The sequence below is a fragment of the Parasteatoda tepidariorum genome, chromosome 5 (assembly GCF_982258835.1).
Source record: "Parasteatoda tepidariorum strain Cologne lab strain chromosome 5, Ptep-v5.0, whole genome shotgun sequence".
Taxonomy (NCBI): Eukaryota; Metazoa; Arthropoda; class Arachnida; order Araneae; family Theridiidae; genus Parasteatoda; species Parasteatoda tepidariorum.
In genome coordinates, this window is record NC_141759.1 from 41,862,312 (window position 1) to 41,884,521 (window position 22,210).

The 22,210-nt window shown below is 27.4% G+C and overlaps 2 protein-coding genes and 1 long non-coding RNA gene across 3 annotated transcripts; 1 reads left to right on the forward strand and 2 right to left on the reverse strand.

Annotated features, from left to right (window-relative positions):
- Positions 1-560: 560 nt before the first annotated feature.
- LOC107448924 (uncharacterized) lies at positions 561-3,455 on the reverse strand. The gene is made up of 3 exons (XR_001584713.4): positions 3,309-3,455; positions 2,439-2,485; positions 561-746 (listed from the first exon to the last, which is right to left on the reverse strand). It is a non-coding gene; the product is annotated as an uncharacterized LOC107448924 (long non-coding RNA).
- A 5,275-nt stretch (positions 3,456-8,730) lies between these two features.
- mRpS17 (mitochondrial ribosomal protein S17) lies at positions 8,731-13,364 on the forward strand. Its single transcript, XM_043048160.3, has 3 exons — positions 8,731-8,966; positions 10,219-10,296; positions 13,130-13,364. Exons 1-3 carry the CDS (start codon positions 8,859-8,861, stop codon positions 13,298-13,300), a joined length of 357 nt encoding a protein of 118 aa, XP_042904094.1. The 5' UTR covers positions 8,731-8,858; the 3' UTR covers positions 13,301-13,364.
- A 5,318-nt stretch (positions 13,365-18,682) lies between these two features.
- On the reverse strand, positions 18,683-20,847 carry LOC107443507 (uncharacterized). The gene has a single exon (XM_016057403.4). It carries the CDS (start codon positions 20,682-20,684, stop codon positions 19,794-19,796), a length of 891 nt encoding a protein of 296 aa, XP_015912889.2. The 5' UTR covers positions 20,685-20,847; the 3' UTR covers positions 18,683-19,793.
- Positions 20,848-22,210: the final 1,363 nt, after the last annotated feature.

Sequence of the window (22,210 nt, forward strand, 5' to 3'; positions counted from 1 at the left end):
ATAATTAAGAGAAAAAGTTTTAACTAAATTACTCCAGACTAGGTTAAGCTGTAATATCCATATGCCTACATTAATATATATGAAAATTAAACCTTTCCATTTCGAATATCAAACCTAAACAATTTGTTTATTTTTCTTCATGTAAATATTAAATGCGGGAGCATTAAAGTTTCCATTCTTGCAGTTCCTGTGCTGAAATATTTAAGAAATTTTACTTTTTTAATCATTTACTTTATTAATGTTTTTTATTTTATTAATGTTTATTTTAACATGTGTTACTTATTTTATTTTTTATATGTTTATTTTAATGTGTACTCAATTCATTAATTAAATATTTGAGAAATGTCTTAAGATTCTATTTCTTTTCTTATATGCTTGTTTGAATGTTTACTAAATTCAGTTTAACTTCAATTGAGAAAGAAAAAAAGGTTGCAAGATAAAAATCAGATTTTTTACACATATTTATGAATAGAAATGTAATTGTTAGTTGCAGCAATTGGTAAAATACCATAAAATAAATAAATGTAGGGTTTATTTAAGAATTAAAATAAAGTGAGAAATCAATTACGTAAATTTTTTATTTCAAAAAACATTTGCAAAACATTTTTAGCACAAAATGGTATCAAAGACAGATATAAAAACCCTTTATAATATATACCTGGAACAAAATAACTTTGTATCTGCTGTATAATAGAAGAAAGTTCCAAAGAAAATCTCAGACCCTGCACAACAATTTTTCCAAGAATCTGAAACAAAAATCATACACAATCTTAAATTACAGTACATTTTAAAAATAAAATCACTTTAAAAACATCATAGCAACTGAATTTTTGATGAAAATTTTTCTACAAATTATGTATTAGATAAAACTATAGTTGGGGTTACGACAAAACCATAAGCCAGAAGGTAACGAGCTTAGCTCAATATCTAGGTTTTTTCGATAATAAAAAGTAAAATAAATCAACAGAAAACTTTAAAAAAAATTTTTTTGCCCAGGGATAAAAAAAGTTTGTCAGAAATATTCTAAATATATATATGTATAAACAAAGGAATTAATATAAGGAACGATTTAGGGATAGATATTTTAGTCTTCCATTTATGCGCATTATAAAATTACGGAAATGAAGCTTCAGAAAATGTAAAGCCTGTTTTAAATTATAGATAAACACACAAATAAAGAGAATTACTAAAAGCATGTCAAATCACTCCTTGGAATGTAAAAGCACATATTAAAACATTCACTGCACAAGATAATTTTACTATATTTTACGATAAATTAATTTGCTGCAATATCTTGTAATTAAAAAAAAAAAACATCAGTTTGTATCTTTATAATACTTTTATTTTTATAATTTTTGCATTTGATTGTATGAAAAAAACTTTTAACACTTAAGTACAGATTACATAATTTTATGATTTAATTGGGTATACATAAATGTTTATTAGAATTAATAAATTAAGAGTAGACAAATAAATTATTCCAATAACGAACAAACAATTACAATGTGCATGCACATTTCATTAATATATGTTAATACATTTCATTCATCTTATACTTTCATGATGTTTATTATCCTACATCTTCACTACAAAATCTTTTTTACTAGTTTATTTGTATCATAATCTGTTAACAAAATTTAGAGTACTGAAATAATTTTTACTTATACATTCTTATGGGAATATGTATAGTTTCTGATTTATATTTATTACAGAAATAGTCAATTTTAAAGCACAACTTTATTTCATAATTTAAAAAAAATATATATATATATATATATATATATATTTGAAATTTAATTTTAACGGATAAAATTTGCAAACTTCTCTCTGTAGGTTCAAGCTATATCTCCTTGATAAACTCTGGATAGTATTGAAATCAACAGATACAGAACTGTCCGAAAAAATCAGAGGTCTAAATACTGAAATATCAGATATCTAAAAATACTTATTGGTTGCTAAGACCATGCAACAAAGTTTTAAACTACAATATAACAACCAAGATATAAGCTACAATAATACACCTAGGTGAAAAAAATAAATATCTAGGTCATAATAACAATACATCCAGAAGTATACTGAAATCATTATCAATAACACAAAAAATTAAAATGATAACATTATGACTAAAACAATGATAACTATTATAAAAGGTTAAAAATATCATTCGGTACCAAAGATATTGACAGATGTTAAAATAACATAAATTATTAAGGTTGGAAAGCCTAGAAATTTATTATTAAATATTGTATTATGTATCATAAAAAAAAATTTACTTTAAAGATATGCACGAATCATTAGGCATATTAATTTAAACTAAATGAAAACTATCTAAGTAAAAATAAATATCTGAATGACAAACTTTTAATAAGAAATTCTTTTATTTTATAACTTGAGGGATAAGCAATAATTATTTTAAATATTAATGAAAATTTAATTACCTCTTATGACTAAAACCAACCATTGCTCCTTCCATCTCCACCTGCATCTGAAAGGTAAATAAAACAAAAAAAAAGGATTTAATGCTTATTATTGCATGCTAATTAATAATTATGCTCTTTTAAATATATATATTTTATTATAATAAACATTCTATTCTGATATATTAATAATAAAACAGTCTTCTGTTTAAATAACATAGTTCTGAACCAAAACAACTGGTTTTATCAGTTGCTGCTGAACTAATTTTTTTTTATAAAGCAAAACTCCCATACATATCAAAATTAATGACGTGAACATAATTTATAAGAGCAATTTAAATTTTAATATATATAATTGCACCTGTAGCCTACACTAGTGCTATATCTACAGTAACTTCTCTTCCTGTTAGTAGTTTTATCTCTTTTCTAAAGCATATAAACTTAACAATTTGCACATGGATGTCCACAACAAAATTAAGCTATCTAGAAATTTACATATTGCAATTTAAAACTTTACGTTTTGGGGACATAACAGAAAAACGCAACAGCACAGCATTATTCAAACCTTTGAATACTGCATTACAGACACGTGTAACATTTATAATAAGCAATAAAAACCAATACTATTTAAATGTTTAATTCACTATTGCACGATTACATAATTATAATTTATTTAATTCTAGGATTGATTATGGAACGATGAAGTATGCTCAGCACATTCCGTAACTTTAATTAATGCAGGGAAAAACTAATGGCACACACACTATAGCGAGATGTATGGGGTGTTAGATAAACAGTAAAAGCAAAACAATTAATTAAAAACAAAATATATTAGACATTTATCAGTTGTAATCACAAACAAAAGTTTAATGAAAATGATAAATTACTTACTTCACTGCATTATTAATCCACAGTTTCGCGCTCAACAGTTTCAACTGAAAATAACAAATAATAATGGTTGAAGAGCTTTGCTGATTCCCGCCACAGCACAGCGCCAGAAGACAGTATATGGCATGCTGCGCGCGCACAATTTTATTCTGACGTCATTGCTTAGAATCACGTATTCCCGAGAAAGAGGGAAAAAGTTGCATATTCCCCGTCTTAAGGATTGGGAACATTACGGTTTGGAATCGTGCGTCCTGGCAAAAACTCCAACCCTGGTTTTTAGAAATCTCACTTAACTTTTTGAAATCTCACCCTGTTTTTGAGAAATTCTCACCCATTTTTTTTTTCCTATGTACACTGTATTGAATTAGTTTATTTGTGTTCAGTATTATTTTAAAGAAATAGGATAGTTTTGTTGACCAAAGTATTAAAAAAATCTATTTCTTCTAATAATTTTGTGCCTAATTAATGAAGCAAATGACCTCGGTTATGTTTCACAAGCTCATTAGATTTTCTCTAAAGTGTTGTATCTTATTCAAACCATGTCAAGTTTTTTCAGGTTTTCTCAATACAGGGCTAATCCATCTACATTTCCACTTTTAAATTTTGCAAACACAGATTAATCGGCAATTTTTTTAGACATTATTTATAGATTTTATTGATGGTTCTGCTTGCAGAATGTGAAATATCAGTCTCATTAATAGTACAAATATTTATGTTTATAGATCTAAAGTAAAACTAGTGTTTTTTTTAAAGCTAATTGGCATAATTTTTTAATGCAGAATTTACACGAATGTGTGAATGCAGTTCACAAAAAATTTCTCACCATCGTGAAATTTTTTTAAACTATTACTGATTATTAAAAGTAAAAACTGTCAGAATTTCCATATTCTTACCAGCCGTTAATTTTAAAAAACTAGGATACAAGATCAGACAATTTGTTAAGTTAATAACTAGTTTTATATCTTTTAAAAACTGCTAAATTTAAACAAATACATGTTAATATGCTTAATAATCAATATAGAGTTTTATAAAAATTAAAACACTTTTTTAAAAAAATCAATAATTTTGAATAAATTTCGTCAAAATTAGGTGGCAGTGAAAGGAATTGGGACTAGTTACAAGAGCATATAATTACTTACAAAAAGAAGTTTTTTAATTGATTTTTTTTTATTTGTTTTGAAAAAGTTTTTTATTTGAAAATTAAAAGTTTTTCTTTTTATCTAAGTCCACTAATTGGTAGATGGCAGATCAATTATCAAAGAAATATCCACTTGGTGTAAACAAATATTTATTACCACTTTTTTATATAAGTATTTTTCATCATGCATAAATTATTTTTTGTTATTTTGAATTAATGAGTTAATTTATACAAATATACTTACCACAGCAGACTGATTGTAAAAAACGGTTCTCAGTAAATCACTAAAGTCAAGCATCATTGACTGTGTTCAGTGAGTGTTGGTTGACCATTTTGATTAGCCTGTAAAGGGAAACCACAAGACTAAACTGTTCTACTGTTACCAAAAGTGAGATCATCCCCTATGCAGCGGATTAAAATTGTGATGGCATGTCTTCAGATCATTTACAGGGATGTTTATCAAGACTTTCGCTCCAATTGACTGTTGAGCAGCTTAAAGTAGTAGTACTACTATTGTACATATGTATAAAATTTTGTTAATAATTATTACATCGAAGTGAAAATTGTAGTTTTGAGCTGAAGAAATAAATTTTAACTTTATATTCACATTTTCTGTTATTGGTTTATTTTATTATATCTCAAAGTGTCAAGGAATTTTAAAATTTTTAAATGTCAAGGAATTTTAATGAATGTAATAACAAATATAAGGTACATATTATTTTAGTTTTCTTAATAAAATAAAAATATTTTATGTTATTCAGCAATTTTTTTGGTCTTTAACTATAGTTTAACTATAGGTTTTAGTCTTTTAACTATATAAAATTTCAATTTTGAATTAATTCATACAAAATTGTCTAAAGAAAAAAAGTAATTTAGAAAAAAAAAAAAGACGAAATCAATACTTACATATTATCCCGTTGACCATTTTCACCAAATCCCAAAATAAATTTGTATATGATTCAGATCTAAATATTTTCTCATTTTTTTGCATGGAATAAGTTATATTTCGCATTTTTTCTATTTCTTTATGATCAATTACTATGTAAAAAAAATTTGGAAGATACGAAAATGACGTTGCGAAATGTTGGCGAAAATCATCATACAAAAGTACCAAGAAATCTTATAGTTAAATAGAAACATATTGTGTGGAATCTGCATTTAATTTACAAACCTAAAATCTCACATTGTCTTACCTTTCTAAAGTAATGATGGCATAAATCTTTGATAGAATGATTAAAGTTTTTCTATTTTCAGAAATGTATTCTTTCAACCAACTCAACAACCATTGAGCTTTCAGTGGATCTTTAGTTAACTCATATTTTTATTGTGGTCTATATTTAAAGTATACTTATGCTATAAAAGGTTATTTAATGCCAGTAGATTTTTATTTAATATATTTGATCTTCTAACACTATTATCTTAATTTTATGTTTTCTTATAGTAATTACCAAAAATAGCATTAAAATTTGTTCAGTATTAGATTTTTAATCCTAATTTAAAGATTTCAATAGCTTTTCAAATACACAATTGTTCAAAATAAAATTTTTATGTCTTCAACTGTGTTACCTAGCTGAGATTTAAGTTCCTAGTAGTTCTCTATTAGTTAGGAACATAAAAAGAATTATTAGACTTGGTTTTTGGCACGTGTATTAGATTTATAGCCTAAATATATTTTCATTGTTTCTCTTTCAGTTAAAATTTAAAAAACCAGCAGGGCAAAGTTGCCCAAAATCAGGAATGACTGAGCTCACTATATAATTCCAATTGAAAACAGTCTCTGAAGTCAACTTCTCAGAAATGTTATCTTTGCGGAGGGTGAAATGAGCAAAAATATATTTGAGAGCATTTAAAAAAAAATTAAATGTTTTTTTTTATAAATCATATTTGTAGTAGGCTTTTGTTAGATATTCATTATAAAATTTTAGTAGATAGCTGTAATTTAAAAATTTAGTAATGTGACTCGTGTGTTTTAAATGCATTTTAAAAAATCTTTAGAAAGAAAACTTGCATAAGCATTTCCTTTGAGATGAAATTTTAAGAACTACGTCGATCAGAGAACTTTTCCGGAGAAGTGAATAAGTTCCTTTTGTATCTGGTTATAAAAAAAGGAAACTTTTAAGTTTCAAATGTAATGTTTAAATTCTTGGTGGAAAATCTCAGTTTTTTAAAACAAATTTCACAACCATAAAGCTCTATGCTGGTTAGAAAAGAGTTTTTCGTCAATTGAATGTTTTATTACATTACATTTCCTTTTTACTCTTCCATCATTATAACTACCTGTTTCATTAGTAGAAATGTAACATCATTCTCGTTGCATATCGTCATTAACGCATACTCCATATTCTATTGCATCATTTTGACTCTTATAGGGGTAGGGAAAATTAATTCTAAATTTCTTATGGATTATGGGGTAAAAAAATTTATTGAAAAATTCATATAAAAATTAAGTCACAAAAATCACTTTATCATATTCTACATTTTATTATTGTAATTCACACTAATAAAAATGATATAAATTACTAGTCATTGCTATGGGCTTCACGGATCAAAGTAGAATAGGTACTCAAAAATATTTACTTAAAAGTTATTTAACTAATTGATTATTTCCACATCGATAAACACTCACTAAATGGAAACACAACTACCTCAATCTAAACAACATTGCAACTCACAGCCATTATTACAAGAGCAGAGATCAACAAAAAACTAGTATTGACCTCTCAAGCCATTTTTTCTTTTAAAGAGAATACATAAAATAACTTTATATAGTAATGAAAAAAATATTTAAATAAATTACTAAAACTAAATATTAACTACAAATTTGTCCTTATACTATTACGGAATTAAAATTTATGTTTAAATGCTTATCATTGATTAACAGTATAAGTAACTAGCAATGAAAGCTATTTTAAGAAAAAATATCTAAAGGGACCCAACCTGGGAGGCCTGTATGCAAGCGCATTTTTAAGAATCATCGCCTCAACGGCTATAGCCGTAACAGCAGGAGAACAACAAGTAATTGTTTACTCAACTGCCCAAAACCTTGAGTATTAACTCGATGGAGAAAGGGGAGCGAAGGCTTAGGTCCGAACCCACAGGCCCCGTCATTAAACAACCTAGCCAAGACTAGGGGCTGCATGTAGCAGAGCAAACAGACTCACCCTGACCCATTGAACCAACTTCAAACGAAAAGGCAATCGAACCGTCTTTATTTGCATATATACCTTACAAAAACTGGAATTCAATCAAAAAATAGTCACAATTCAAAATTTCGTTATAGATTTACATCGAATTTTAATTAAGTAGTTAAATTTAGAAAACTTCACATGGCTCAAGAATCTATCAGACTCCAGGAACCAATATATATAGTTGATGTGACTTCTCAACCTCTTTACTGTAGTAGTTCATTTACGTCGCACTAGAGCTACACAATGGGCTATTGGCGACGGTCTGGGAAACATCCCTGAGGATGATCCGAAGACATCGCAATTTTGATCCTCTGCAGAGGCGGTGGCACCCCTGTTTCGGTAGCCCGACGACCTGCGCGCGAAGTCGAGCACTTTACGGTAGTACAGTTTAACGAGGACCAATACCGCACACCCTCGGTCCCTACGCAGACTGATCCAAGTGGTCACCCACCCGCGCACTGACCGTGGCCAGTGATGCTTGACTTCGGTAATCTGCCGGGAACCGTGTCTTAACGATCAGTCCACTGCGGGACTTTATTCTATATGAAAATCAAGACAGAAACTAACGTACTTCCATATTCTATGACTCTCTACACGCTAATGGTGAAAGAATGTGAGGTGCTGCCATAGGTAGAGAGTTCTGCTCGACGCCATCTGTAGCCCATTTCAATCGCCAATAAACACTAGAAGGTTATGTTCATTTTACCCCGTACGTGAACCGCACACAAAAAGAATGACCCTAAAGAAAACATACATTACTATATATCCATAGCTACGCGTCCCGCAGTGGATTGATCGTTAAGACATGGTGCGGATGGGTAACCACTTGGATCAGTCTACGAAAGGACCGAGGGTGTGCAGTATTGGTCCTTATTAAAACTGCTCTATCGTACAGTGATCGACTTCGCACACAGGTCGTCGGGCTACCAAAGTAAGGGTGGGGGGGGAGCATCCCATCTATAGAGAATCAAAATTGGGATGGCTTGTCGTCCTTGGATCATCCTCAGGTATGTTTCCCAGACAGTTGCCAACTGTGCAGCTTTAGTGCGACGTAAATAAACTACAACTATCATAGCATCGCAAACTAAGCTCAAAGCAAATGTTTTGATACAATTATAAGATTATTAATTTGAAATTATATCAATAAAAATTGTTACACTTGAAAGTTTTTTAAAATTATTTTTGTAATTTATGATTTAATCATAAAAATTCTAATTCTTTAGCACAATGAGCATTCGTAGTGTACTACTTTTTGCTAAAGTCATTACATCTGACCTGCGTGATGTAATGAAAGTTTCTATAAGTAAATATGTCATGGATGAAAGATTAACAATGGTATTTTATATTTCTGTACAATTAACAAGTTTTTTTAGGGATATTTACGTATCGTGATCTGTGGCAAAATATTATATATATATATATATATATATATATATATATATATATATATATATATATATATATATATATATATATATATATATATATATATATATATATATATCACAGAAGGAGACTAATTCGTATCAATACCTGGGCTAACCTTTAAATTTTTTTGTAAAAAAAGAACTAATTATTATAAAAATACTTAAAAAATAAATAAATAATAACTTCTAACCTAATTTAAAGTTTAGAATCAGTCAAGCTCTATTGAATGTTAAACTTTTTGTGTTTAATTAAATTCATTTATATAATTTCTAAGAAATTTACAAAGAATTCATATATTTGCGATCTTTTAAATGAAAATGTACCCTAAGATTTTTTTCAATTTTAATATAAAAATAAATTAAAAATTTTTTTAGCACCTTAATGTTAATATTTCAGCTTATATACGAAGAAGTTAAAAATTCTGCTCTGCTGATGTAAAGAATATTTTGTCCTTTTGTTTTATTTCTGTTTATTTTATTTCTTCAGTGACTTTTTTTTATTACTAAAGAAATCGTGAATTTGTAGAAAAATCATTCCCTTCAAAGAGAGAAGAATTTTTTTTTCTTTGAATATCTTTTTGATGTGATTTGTTTTTCGTCATTTTATTCTTTTGCATTTTTATTCTTTCTTTTGGTTTGAATATTTATAAAAAAAATATGAATTTTACTTTTATTTTTATAGGCATTTTTTCCCCCTACCATATGCTACTTCAATGCACTTTTCACAATCAACGCAACCAATTTTCAGGATTGGAGAGCTAGGCCATAGCACCTACCAATGTATATTCATTTTAATTAAATTATAAGAGTTAAGGTATTGAACACACACAAAATTAAGAAAAAATGAAAGCGCGAAGCAATCCAAAAAAAAAATAATAATACATTCACAAGTAGCTCTGGGGATGGCAATTCATAATAAGCAAATATTCTTTACCTTTAATGTATTCAAATTAAAGTATAAAAACTGGTGGTATTGAGTAAGACTGAGATAAAATTGGTGAGTGAAGCAAGATAAAGCGTATTGGTCAAAAACCTCTAAGTCATTAGTGACATAAATGTCTTTATGTTCTTTAGAAAGCTGTTTTATTTATTTAAGTGATTACTTTATATTTAAAGCAAATCTATTTGTGTAATTGATTGGAAATATTTTTTTTTCTTAGTATTTTAAGGAATCTTCCCAGCACTATGTTATTGATACAACTAACAAATGTAAAGAAGGAGACTATGTTTTAATAAGAGTAAGTTTCTGAATTTTCTTATCCTTTTCTTTACAAATAAAATAATAATAACATTTTAGTCTTATAATTTAAAAACTATTTGATATTCATTGATATTAGTATTTATATTTATTTATTTGTGATATTTATTTATTGTATATGTGATATTTATTGTATTAAGTGATATTTATTTATAAATTTCTCTACATCCTATTTTTTTTCTTTTATTAGGTATGTTCTATTGTCAATTTTAAATAATTTTTTTCTTCCAATTCAATAAAAACTTTGTTTTAAAACATTTAAACACATACTTAACCTTTTAAATGTGAGGCATTGTATAGTATTATAATTTAAAAAGGGTCAAGCATTAAATAATTATAGTTTGAGAACAGGAGTCTTAAAAAGCAAAATAGCATATCTCACTGATTTCTTTATCGTTTAAAAAAATAATTAGTTTTTACAAATTAACACATAAAACAAAATATTTTTGCTTGGCATAAGGAAATAAATAGTTTAGAAAAATTAACTATTATTTTCAAACATTTATATAAGTTTTATTTAAAAAATTTTATAGTTATTTTATTTGGAATATATTATGTATGTGCTATTTTGTTTGCAAAACCAGCCAAAACTTAAAATTTCTTATCCAAAACTTAAAATTTTCAAAAAAGGCTGATTTGTAACTTTTAGTCGAAATGAGATAGGAACTAAAACTCTTTTGTTTAAGAAGCATTAAGACTGTGTGTTTTAAAACACAATATGAGGAGGCTGGGGCAAGTCAAACGACAGAGTATTCATTTTTAAAATTTTGGATTTGACCTGTTTTGAAACTCATTTTGGCATTGCCTGGTTTTGTTATAAATTCGAACTTAAATTTCTTTAATTTACTGTAACTACTGGATTTTTCAGATTGCAAATAAGCAAGAAGGATAAGTTTAATTAAATTGCATTAAACTAAAATTGGAATCATAGTTTAAGTGAACTATATTTCAGATTACTTTTCTATTTTTTTGAACCCCAGGACTTTCAGAAAAGTGACTAATAAAAAAAAATGAAATAAATAAATAAATTAAAAGAAAAAAAATTTAGAAATCATAGCAGATTTTAAAATTGACTTTTGAGAATTATGAAACTCATAATATTGACTCTTAAGTTATAACATCTGTAACTAAAAAATAAAAATCTTGTTTCAAATGAGTTTTATATAATATAATATGATAATACGTTTCTAAAATATTAACCAGTGATGAGTAAATATTATGAAATCTTCAAATAATGTCCAAATATAACTGATGTAAATTTTGACTACATGTAGCTTTGATGCTCGCTATCTTCAAGATTAGGGCTAGGTTTGCAGCAGAACATATTTTTCCAATTTATATAAAACATGAATTTGATAAAATTAGCCATGGTTTCTGGTATTTAATCAATAGAAAAGTTTAATTAAAAAACTTATTGAGCTATAAAAATGCATTTCCACAATCTATGGAGGTGGCTATTTTTGCAACTGAAATGCATGTTTAATAATAAGTGATCATTAGTGTAAATTATAAACCATTATAAGGTTTAAAAATATATATATATATGTAAACGAAAATAGAAAACTAATCATAAAATGTCAAACACTGAATGCCACAGTTCCATTAATTTTAGACTTCCTAAAAGGGAAGTGGACACTACGATCATATTTATTCAATTTTGGGAAAACCTAATGGCACATCATACAATCATGAACTTATTCCACTGCTCCATTACGTGCTGCACAACTTCCTTACACACCTCTCAAGCCATAACTTCAGTATCATTTGATATATATACATACCCTCCAACTGCTACGGAATTTCCGTAATTTCAAAAATCTTCTTTTCAGACGGTAGCAAAATTAATGTCTTAATATTTTAAAAATATTAATTTTAGCGTAATTTGTCCACTATTACTTATAAAAGTGTAGGCCATATGGCTAGATTCTTAAGTTCTGATAAAAGTTTTATGAGAGATCCATTTGCTTTAAAAATTTCTACTTTGGTTCTCTACCACTAGAAAGAATTATTTTCAAAATCCTCATAAGTTAGAGGGTATGTATATATATATGCTATTGCATGTAAAAGACAGGCTCCATTCATGGCACCATAACACCTATAATGTTCGAAATTTCTGCAGATATTTTAGAAAGAATCGAAATTCAAAGATCAATCACTTTGTAACTAAGTTTTTATTTCTAATATTGCACTGTATTTTTATTTTCGCACTTTAACTATTGAAATATATTATTAACTGTTTGAATACATTACGCTTTAAAGGAAAACTTATGATATTGAAATAGGACAGGTTGTTAAAGTATTCTGCATTTGCATTTATTAATTTATCAAATCTTAATTAAATCTGAATACGTTCTACACTATTATAGGCTACATGTTTCTTAATGATGAGATATTTAATAAAATGATCAGATATTTAATAAAAGTTTATTACACTGCCAAGGAGACAAAAATCTGAAAAAAATTAATTAAGTTGCAAATGATTTTTTCTTCAAAATAATTTTTAACCTCAAGTTTAAGTGGATGAACATTTATTCTTTATTTCAGTGCTTGATTTTTATTATTAATTTTTTCTTATTGATTTTTATTATAAATTAAGTTGCAATTGATTTTTTCTTCAAAATAATTTTTAACCTCAAGTTTAAGTGGATGAACATTTATTCTTTATTTCAGTGCTTGATTTTTATTATTTATTTTTTCTTATTATAAATTAAGTTGCAAATGATTTTTTCTTCAAAATAATTTTTAACCTCAAGTTTAAGTGGATGAACATTTATTCTTCTTTTCAGTGTTTGATTTTTATTATTTATTTTTAGGAATTACCAGAGAAGAAAGGAGAAATTACTCATGCAATTGAGAAGATTATATATGAGAGAGGAAATCTTATTGATCCTTTAACTGGTAAAAAATGTGCTGGACATGAATATATTGACGATATAAAGAGAATATCAGAGTTATTTGGGAAGAAACCTTCTTATTTAGAATGAACCTTGCTTGCTACTGCATATTTTTTTGTACATAGAATTAGCTCATAAATTTTCATCAACATTTTATGGATTAAATTTATTTTTATTTTGATAACACATTATAACTTTATTTCTTATTGATATTGAATGCATATTCAGGCTAACTTTTTTCATCATTGAAGTTTTAACAAGTATGTAAAAAAAACTTATATTTAAAATACAGGTTGCAAAATGATACACATTTCCACCCTCTTAATTGTATCAGCTATAGTTATAAAAAGGTGTATATTAATGACACAGTGGCTATGCCTTAAATGATTGGATTTTTCCCCAGCCATCTGGTTACGAAACTTTGGAGTTTCTTAAGAACGGTTGAAGATTGACCTGAAAATTCAAATTTTCAGTTAGGAGCCAGTATTCTAATGACTAAGTAGCTACTTTTCCGTCAAATTTAATGAGTTTGTGACCAATATTAATAAGTCCTTTTCATTTAATAGCCACTTTTTTTTTTGCTTGGATTTAATTTTAATTAAAAAAAAAAAAAAACTCATATTAGAAAAAATCTAAGACTATAAAAATTTAATTCAACAATAAAAATAATATAAATAAGTGACAAAATTTAGTTAAACATACTGACTTTTAAGGTTTGGAGAGGCAAAATTACAAGTATACATTACAACTTTGAAATATGTGAATTTTCAAAGCGAATTATAGCTTTGAAATATGAACCACTTTCCACCACAAATTGATGGATTCTGAAGGATCAAAATTTCGAATAGTGGCATTGAACATAGTAAAGAAAATTCTGTTTTCCAGAGTTTCTTTCTACATTGATGTAGTTTTATCATTAAAACGATTTTTTAAAAAAGCGATATGAAAAAGTAACCAGTTGTTTATTTAATTTAAGTTCATTCCTTTTTGGTTGACTCACCACGTCACAAGTGGTTATTTTCAGGTCTAGTTCAAGATAAGGAGAAAATGAATTACTAAGTTGTAGAGAGCTTTATCAGTTTAGCACACTTTAGTAAGGAGATTAAGAACCTATGACATTTGTACTAGTAGACTAGTAGATGGATCTTCACTGGTATGTCAGTGGCACATGAAAGATACATATTAAATTACTTTAATACATTAACATGCTGTAATTATAATACGTTGTATATACTGCTGTAATTATATATATGTAGTGGTGGTCAAACTAGTTTATAATTATTATTATAGTGAAAACATCGTCAATGATAGTTGTCATTATAGGCAGATTCAGAAAAAGTACAATTTTGAGTATCAATATGGCATTTTTCTACTCCACTAAGGAAGTCCATATTGCAAAAGAGATCTAAAAAAACTAAAAATGTTTAGCATTAATTACTTCAATTTAATATTATTGCTTAGAACAAAGGGAGCCTGCTTTAGGAATTTTTATCTTAGCTTAATGTGAAACCAAAATATTTTTAAAATACTATTAATTCGGTTTCCATTTGAAGCAAGTTAATAACTTAACCGCAAATATAATTACACAATTAAGTTCTATAGTTTAAAATCAATGTATAATGGTTTAAAGATTATTTTCCTGGAAGAAAACTGAACAAGTGGCAAGCTAGACGCCTAAAAATTATAAATCGGATTTTAACTAGAAATCTTTTCAAAAAGGTTCACCATCTTTGCCTCAGTACAATTAACAGCTAACAAAATAGCACTTAAAACATACATTTTTTTGTTGCTCACAATGTCCTGCATGTTGTGACACGATGAAACATTCTTGAGGGGAAAGAAACTAGTCACTTTATACTTTATTGTAAATGCACTAACAGCGTGTAAGTTTTATTTGAAAACTTGAAGCTAAAAAAATAATACTTAAAATGCAAGTTTTATTGTTCACAATATTCTTCGTGTTGTGACATGAAATGATTTTAAGTAGGAAGAAACTTATCACTTAATGCCCTTGTAACTTTTTTTTAAATATACCTCTTACTGTATTTGAGATAGGTACTCTTTACTGCAAAGTTCCATAGTTTCCCAATAAGTGAAAGTGATTTTATCTTGTAGTATAGTCATTTTACGATACCTAGACACTACTTTTATAACTGTCACTAATATTATAATTGTTCTAAAGCTAAGAGGTTGTTTAGGGACTTTAATGAGAACTCTGAATGGAATATACTTTTAGTTACTTTCTGAAAGGCAAACAGTTTAATTCACAAGATAGTTAGCAATGCTTTATTAATCAATAAAATAAATCATGAATGTAATAAAATAATGTAAAAGTGAAATCTTCTAAAATTTTTTGGTTAATGTAATAATGATATCTTCCATTTAACAGTGAAATAGAAGAGAAGAAAATAAGAAGGTTAACACCATGCAACCATAATACATGGTAAAACAAAAATTTATCTAAACACAGCTTAGGCCTGGAAGCTGCTGAATAACTTTTAATTAGTTTATTAAATAATGTACTTATACTAAATATAAAGAAGAAAAAATGTATGTTTGTATTATAATGAAATTTGTTGGCTAAAAAAGCATAGCTGAAGATTTTAACAAAGTTAAAAAAAATATTCAAATTTTAAGAGATTAAAGTATTGTTTCCTAGAATATTTTAATAACTATAATTTTGCATTGACAAAGAGGTTTAGAAGTTATAGAATTTCCTTTTAATGATTTCAAAGTAAATTACAAAACTAATATGCAGAATTAGAAACACATTTAACATTCTAAGTTAACATTTAAACACTTAATATTGCAAACAATTTTCAAATAATTAGCTTGAACTAAAGAGTTAAAGTATAAAATTTTTTCTTTGAACTGTAAATTTTTTTAGGTGCATTAGTCATTGGTTAGTGGAATCAAAATAAGTTACCAAACCAAAATGCAAACAATTTTCAAATAATTAGCTTGAACTAAAGAGTTAAAGTATAAAATTTTTTCTTTGAACTGTAACAATTTTTTAGTTGCATTAGTCACTGATTAGTGGAAAAAATTGTTTATTGTCATCTAATTGGAATGGAATTATTTATGTATTATAATATTAAAATTCCTTCAGTTTTTTAAACCCCAAATGCTGGATATTGCACTCAAAACTACTTAGTCGCATCGAAATTTATAAAAAAGTGAGATATGGGTCAGAAATGTCCTGGGTAATGTTTTACATCTGGTCTCTAAGAAAACCTCAGTTTATAGGTGTTAAACAAAATATTAGGTTCTTTTTCACATTCACTTTTATGACCACATATTTATCATTGCTTTTACAGAAAGCTAGGAATCTCGATTTGTTGGAAGGTAAAAGAGTCAGGTGTATGTTTAGAAAAAGGAGTATTTTTATTTAAAAAAGAATAATGTGGTTTTAAATTAACAAGATCCTTTTATGTACCATAGTTTTTCTTAAAAGAGGATTTGGCTTTTACTAACTAGTAAAAAACTAGGATGAAGGCAAAATTATCTGAAACATTCCAAAGAAAAAAAAATATCTGGGGTCCATTTTAAAATAATTTTTAAACTAAATCTGGATATAAAACTTTAAAAAAAATTTACATGAATTCCAATAAAGTAAAAGAGTCAGGTGTATGTTTAGAAAAAGGAGTATTTTTATTTAAAAAAGAATAATGTGGTTTTAAATTAACAAGATCCTTTTATGTACCATAGTTTTTCTTAAAAGAGGATTTGGCTTTTACTAACTAGTAAAAAACTAGGATGAAGGCAAAATTATCTGAAACATTCCAAAGAAAAAAAAAATATCTGGGGTCCATTTTAAAATAATTTTTAAACTAAATCTGGCTATAAAACTTTAAAAAAAATTTACATGAATTCCAATAATTTGGAAATAAAAACCTAGACGAAAATAAAATTATTTTAACAATTTCTGAAGAAAATTTAATATGATAAAATCTATATCCGTTTATTTTTAAGCTTACGAAATACACTCGGAAAAATTCATTATATTAAAAAAAATTTTCATAAATGAAAATTGAGCTTTAAAACTCCTATTGTACAGATTGTAAAACAACTATTCCTATTGCTGTGAAGTTTCAAAAATATTTTACAAGGATGATTTAAATTAGTAACTCAGTACATATTACATACCTGCCAATTTTCTCTCATTCCAAGAATGGATTTTCCAAGTGGTATAAAAACTATTACCAAAAAATATTCTTACTCATAAATATGATTATATTTTGATCAGATTGGAATTTGGCTATTATAAAGATTATTATGCTTTTACAAATTAGTTGTAATTATTTACATGTAATGGTGATCAAACTCATTTATAATTATTATTATAATTCAAAATGTTTAATTTATAATTATTATTATAATTCAAAATGCAACTACTTGAAATGTGGAAATAAAATCTTCTGGGAAAACCAGAAGAGTTGGCAGCTATGATATTAGATATCAGTATTCCTTTTAGAATTATTAAATATGCCCATTGGTTCAAAAAAAAAAAGGTTGAAAACTATGAGATTTTTAATTTTTTTCATGTATTAAATGCTTATGCATATATAACAGGGTTGCCACTCCACAGGGAGAACATGAAAAACCTGGAAAATACAAGGAATTTAAAAATCACCTAAAAAAGCAGGGAATTTTTAGTTTTTCTTTAGAAACTGGAAAAATACAGGGAAATTTGTATCTTATTTTCTTCTCTTAAAAAATGGTAACCACTCAAACTGTAATATATTGGATATTTCAGCTGTATTAAAGTAGAAAAGAAATATTCAATGCTTAATAAACGTCTGAATTACAAAAATATTAGCTATCTGGCAGGCGGGCAGAAATATGAAAAATCTTATTTTCTGCGCGTATAAGCAGAGAAAATAGCTAAAATAAGTTAAAATGCGGAAGGGTTGGCAGCTACGTAGATTGAATTTTCTGTTTATCTTTGAAAATTGGAAATGAATATAATTATTTTACTTCAATGACTGAATTCCCAGAAAAAAAAAACGGAATATTCAGAAGGAAAAAAAAAAAAAAAATGCAACTTTTAGAGAATCGGAGTTTTTGATAAAAAGGCTGAAATTTGGGAGACAAAAGCGGAAATCCGCTAAAAAGCAGAAAAATCTCATCCCTGTACATAAAACCTTTCTTATCTTGGCAAGGGAGAAGGAGTCATGATTTAGGAATGGCTTAAACTTAAAGAGACTTGTTTAGGCCTTACTTAGATTTCTTATAACATCTAATTCTAAAATCAAGTTTAGATACAGTAAGTCCATTATGTTTGATAAAATTTTTTCCCCTTCAAATTTATGCAATACGAGTCATTCTAATGTATAATATTATAGAAATGAGCAAATGACAATTACACAGCTATACTAAATAATTCATAGAATCATTTTAATCAGCAGCAAAAAACTTTAATATTCAATCATAAAATGAATTTGTATGTTCAAGGTAAAGAAAAAAAAAAGATTTTCTTTGGTAAACAACTTTATTGATGAAATACTGTAGTTATAACTAAATAGAATAATGTTCATTTAATAACAATGCACAGAGATAAAATAGGCAAACAATAAACATTATGAAACAAAATGCAAAATGTGAATTAAAAAAAAAAAAGTAGGAAAAATCATTAATTTTTGCTAAAAAACATTATTAACAACAATTAGAAAATCTTAAAAATGAACAATGCAAAAATTTTAATCTATAATTATGTTGGAAGAATAACTTCATAAACTTAGAACTCCTATGTAGGTCAATTTTCTTTTCAATTCAATTGTTCTTCTTTTAGATATTTTAAAACATGGTTATTTAAACATATTTGTTATAGGTCATAAACAAATATCTCAAGCATCTCGTTGAACTTTATCAAGTGGCATATTTTATTAATAAAAATTTGACCTGTTAAACAAAATTATTTAAGAGATATTATTTTACATAAAATCTTTCCTAACTTAGCTTGGGAGAATGCATACAGATCCTGATTAGGTCAAATGTAAGCGACCAGATGCACAAGTGCTTCTAACCTGCACATGTAAGAAAATGTAAAGAGGTTTGCATGAAGCAGCTTGTTCTCTTCTGTGATTCTTTTTTCAACTTTTCATATTGATTTTACTTTTTACTTCAGTGCAATTGGTTGTGACCACACTTGATGACATTTAATACAAGCATTGATATAGTAATTTTCTCATAATCTAAGTGAATCCCAATAAAATGCACGGTTTCACTTGTAATAAACAGATAAGATGTCTGCCAGCCAAGGTTTATTTTAAATGTAATATTAACTTTGACGTTAACTGACATAATAAAACATTAAAAAACAAATAATTTTATACACAAATAAATCAAAAACAAACATTGTAACAGAAAGGAGGCTTTCCTATAATTAAAGAGATTAACTTGCATTTCCTGAAAGCAAACCTAGTTATGACTGTTAGCAATACCTTAAAAAAGGCACCACCTTATACCTTTGAACAGTAAAAAAAAATTGCTATTGACAAATAACAAATTCAGCTTTATAATTATTAGCTACAAATAATGATGCATTTATTTATAATATGAGTATTTACAGGTTTTAATATCATCAATCACCAACAACCAGATGTGTCCTTTCATGTTTTTCACAAGCTTTTTTGTTTTTAAATGTCTTAGGACACGTTGTACAGCAAAATGGTTTGACTTCAGAATGTACTGCATAGTGCTGGTCAAGTCCAACCTTCATTTTAAATCGCTTGCCGCATTCCGGACATTCAAACGGCCTAATCGACGAATGCGTAGAGTAATGCTTATGAAGATTTGTTTTCAATGTAAATGCTTTAAAGCACACACCACAAACATGAGGCCTCTCATCCATATGTATTAACCTGTGTTTCTCTAAATATCCTTTAGATGTAAAACCTTTCTCACATAAATCACATACATATACACGCTTCTGATCAGTGTGGGTTAAGAAATGCTTTTGGAGGTTGGTTTTCAATGTAAATGCTTTACTACATATGTTACAAACATGAGGCCTTTGGCCTTTATGAATTAAATCATGTTTCTTAAGGTATGCTTTTGAGGTAAAATCTTTTCCGCAAACCTTGCACTCATATCTTTTTGCTTTCTCAGGATCATGGGTATAATAGTGCTTCTGTAAATTTGACTTGTGACTAAAGGATTTGTCACACACATCACAAGAATATGGTTTTTCCCCACTATGTAACGAAATATGTTTCATAAGATATGCTTTACTAGTATATCGATTTAGACATAAATTGCATCGAAAAACTTTGAGATCATTGGAAGTGACATCGGGTACTATTACTTCAGAACCATTGCTGCTTGATGCACTTTCATATCCATGGGTTTGAAGAAGATGCTCAGAAAGATCAGTATATGTAGTAAAAGCTTTTCGACAAAACTTACACAAATGAGGTATAACCATATAAGTGGTTACGCCATTTTCCACCTTTAGAACATTAGACACAATCATTTTAAAAAAATGTTAGAAGATATAATTCACTAGACTGAAAATACGAATAATTATTTAAAAAAAAAAACAATCAAGAACTTTATGATTGTAAATAAATAAATGTAATATTTAAGTCAAAGTAGCAGTAGTAACGTACGGTACCAGTCTAGTCGAAGTAGTAGTAAGTGCGATTTTTCTGATGCTGCTGCATTAACCAATAAGAAAATGCACAGCTCTTGCGCAGTATTTGCAATTTGATTGGCTTAAGTTTTTCGTGAGAGGCTGTTACAAGTACAATTTCAGTTTTTACTGCATACAATTTACGCATGTCCGATCATCTTCCGAAAAAAATGAGAACCTGATTAGTGAATTCTCTGCCTAAAGCTTTGATAGCATTTTCACTTTATATGATTCACAGGTGCGATTACACATAAATGCGATTCATGCTAGCTCAAGCAGTTCCTTTTAAGGACCATTCACCCTGAATGCTGCTGCCGCACTTCCGATCGCCATATAAGAAATACTAGAAGCTGATTTATGAAATATATTTTGCCGCTAAAAACTCGCCAATCAAGTTCTTTTCTTTCTCAACGGCGATCGAAGGTGAGGCAATCATATTTGGTATGAATGCTTCTTTATATGTAGTATTCTAAACATTCACGTGCGAGTCCAATGGACAATCAGTCAAATTTTCATTTTGTGACGTAGCTATAGCTACGCCTCAAAACTTAAAAGTTAGCCGTTAATCTAGCTTAAAGCCAAAATATCTGTAAATACTTTTTTCCAGACACATGTTATACTAGAAAAACCACTCATGCCCAATGAGATCTGAAAAAAGCTACGCGCTATTAGTATACTACCTACGTGACACTACAAGAAGGGATAGTTTGGGTTTTCGAGGAATTTTCCTATTCCGTTACAAAATTGGTATTTTCGAACAAACGAAAATTTATGTCTGCTTATGTATCTTACTTTTGTTTACTAATATCCTTTTACTAATATAGCAATCTAAAATTCGAACTGCTTAATTTCTTATTTTAAATAATTATCAAACAGTATTTTAGTTTAATACTCTGAGATATATATTTCAGATAGCATATAAAGATTTAATTTCTTTCAGACTATAAAAGAAATTAAAAGGTAATTAAAATTAAACCTACTAACCTAAAGGTCGTAGGTTCGAATTCCAGAGGTTACATGAGAACATTTCTTTTATCCTATTTTCTAAAGTATTTTTAATTTATAAATCAAGCACTAAGCACCTATTTTATATTTATATATTGCTATTTATTTTAAATTTATTAAGCCATATGTATTTGAAAATGTACCTTTAATTTGAATTTTTATAAAAAATTTCTAAAAATGTTTTTAAATTAAACATTTTTATACCTTTATCATTTAGTGACTATGATATATTTTAATTTTGCATAAATGACTGTAGTGCTTTTTTTTAATGTAATAAATTGAAAAAAAAAAATTTATATATTTCAGTTTTCTTTTCGTTATAAATAGTTTGAAGCAACTCTGAGCAAATGTGATTAGAAACG

Bases quoted from the DNA above. Each gene is read 5' to 3' on its own strand.
- mRpS17 (XM_043048160.3), top strand. From the start codon at position 8,859: ATGAGCATTCGTAGTGTACTACTTTTTGCTAAAGTCATTACATCTGAC. The intron at 8,967-10,218 runs GTATTTTATATT...TTTTTTTCTTAG, and splicing joins TGGATGAAAGATTAACAATG to TATTTTAAGGAATCTTCCCA. The intron at 10,297-13,129 runs GTAAGTTTCTGA...ATTTATTTTTAG, and splicing joins GAGACTATGTTTTAATAAGA to GAATTACCAGAGAAGAAAGG.
- LOC107443507 (XM_016057403.4), bottom strand. From the start codon at position 20,684: ATGATTGTGTCTAATGTTCTAAAGGTGGAAAATGGCGTAACCACTTAT.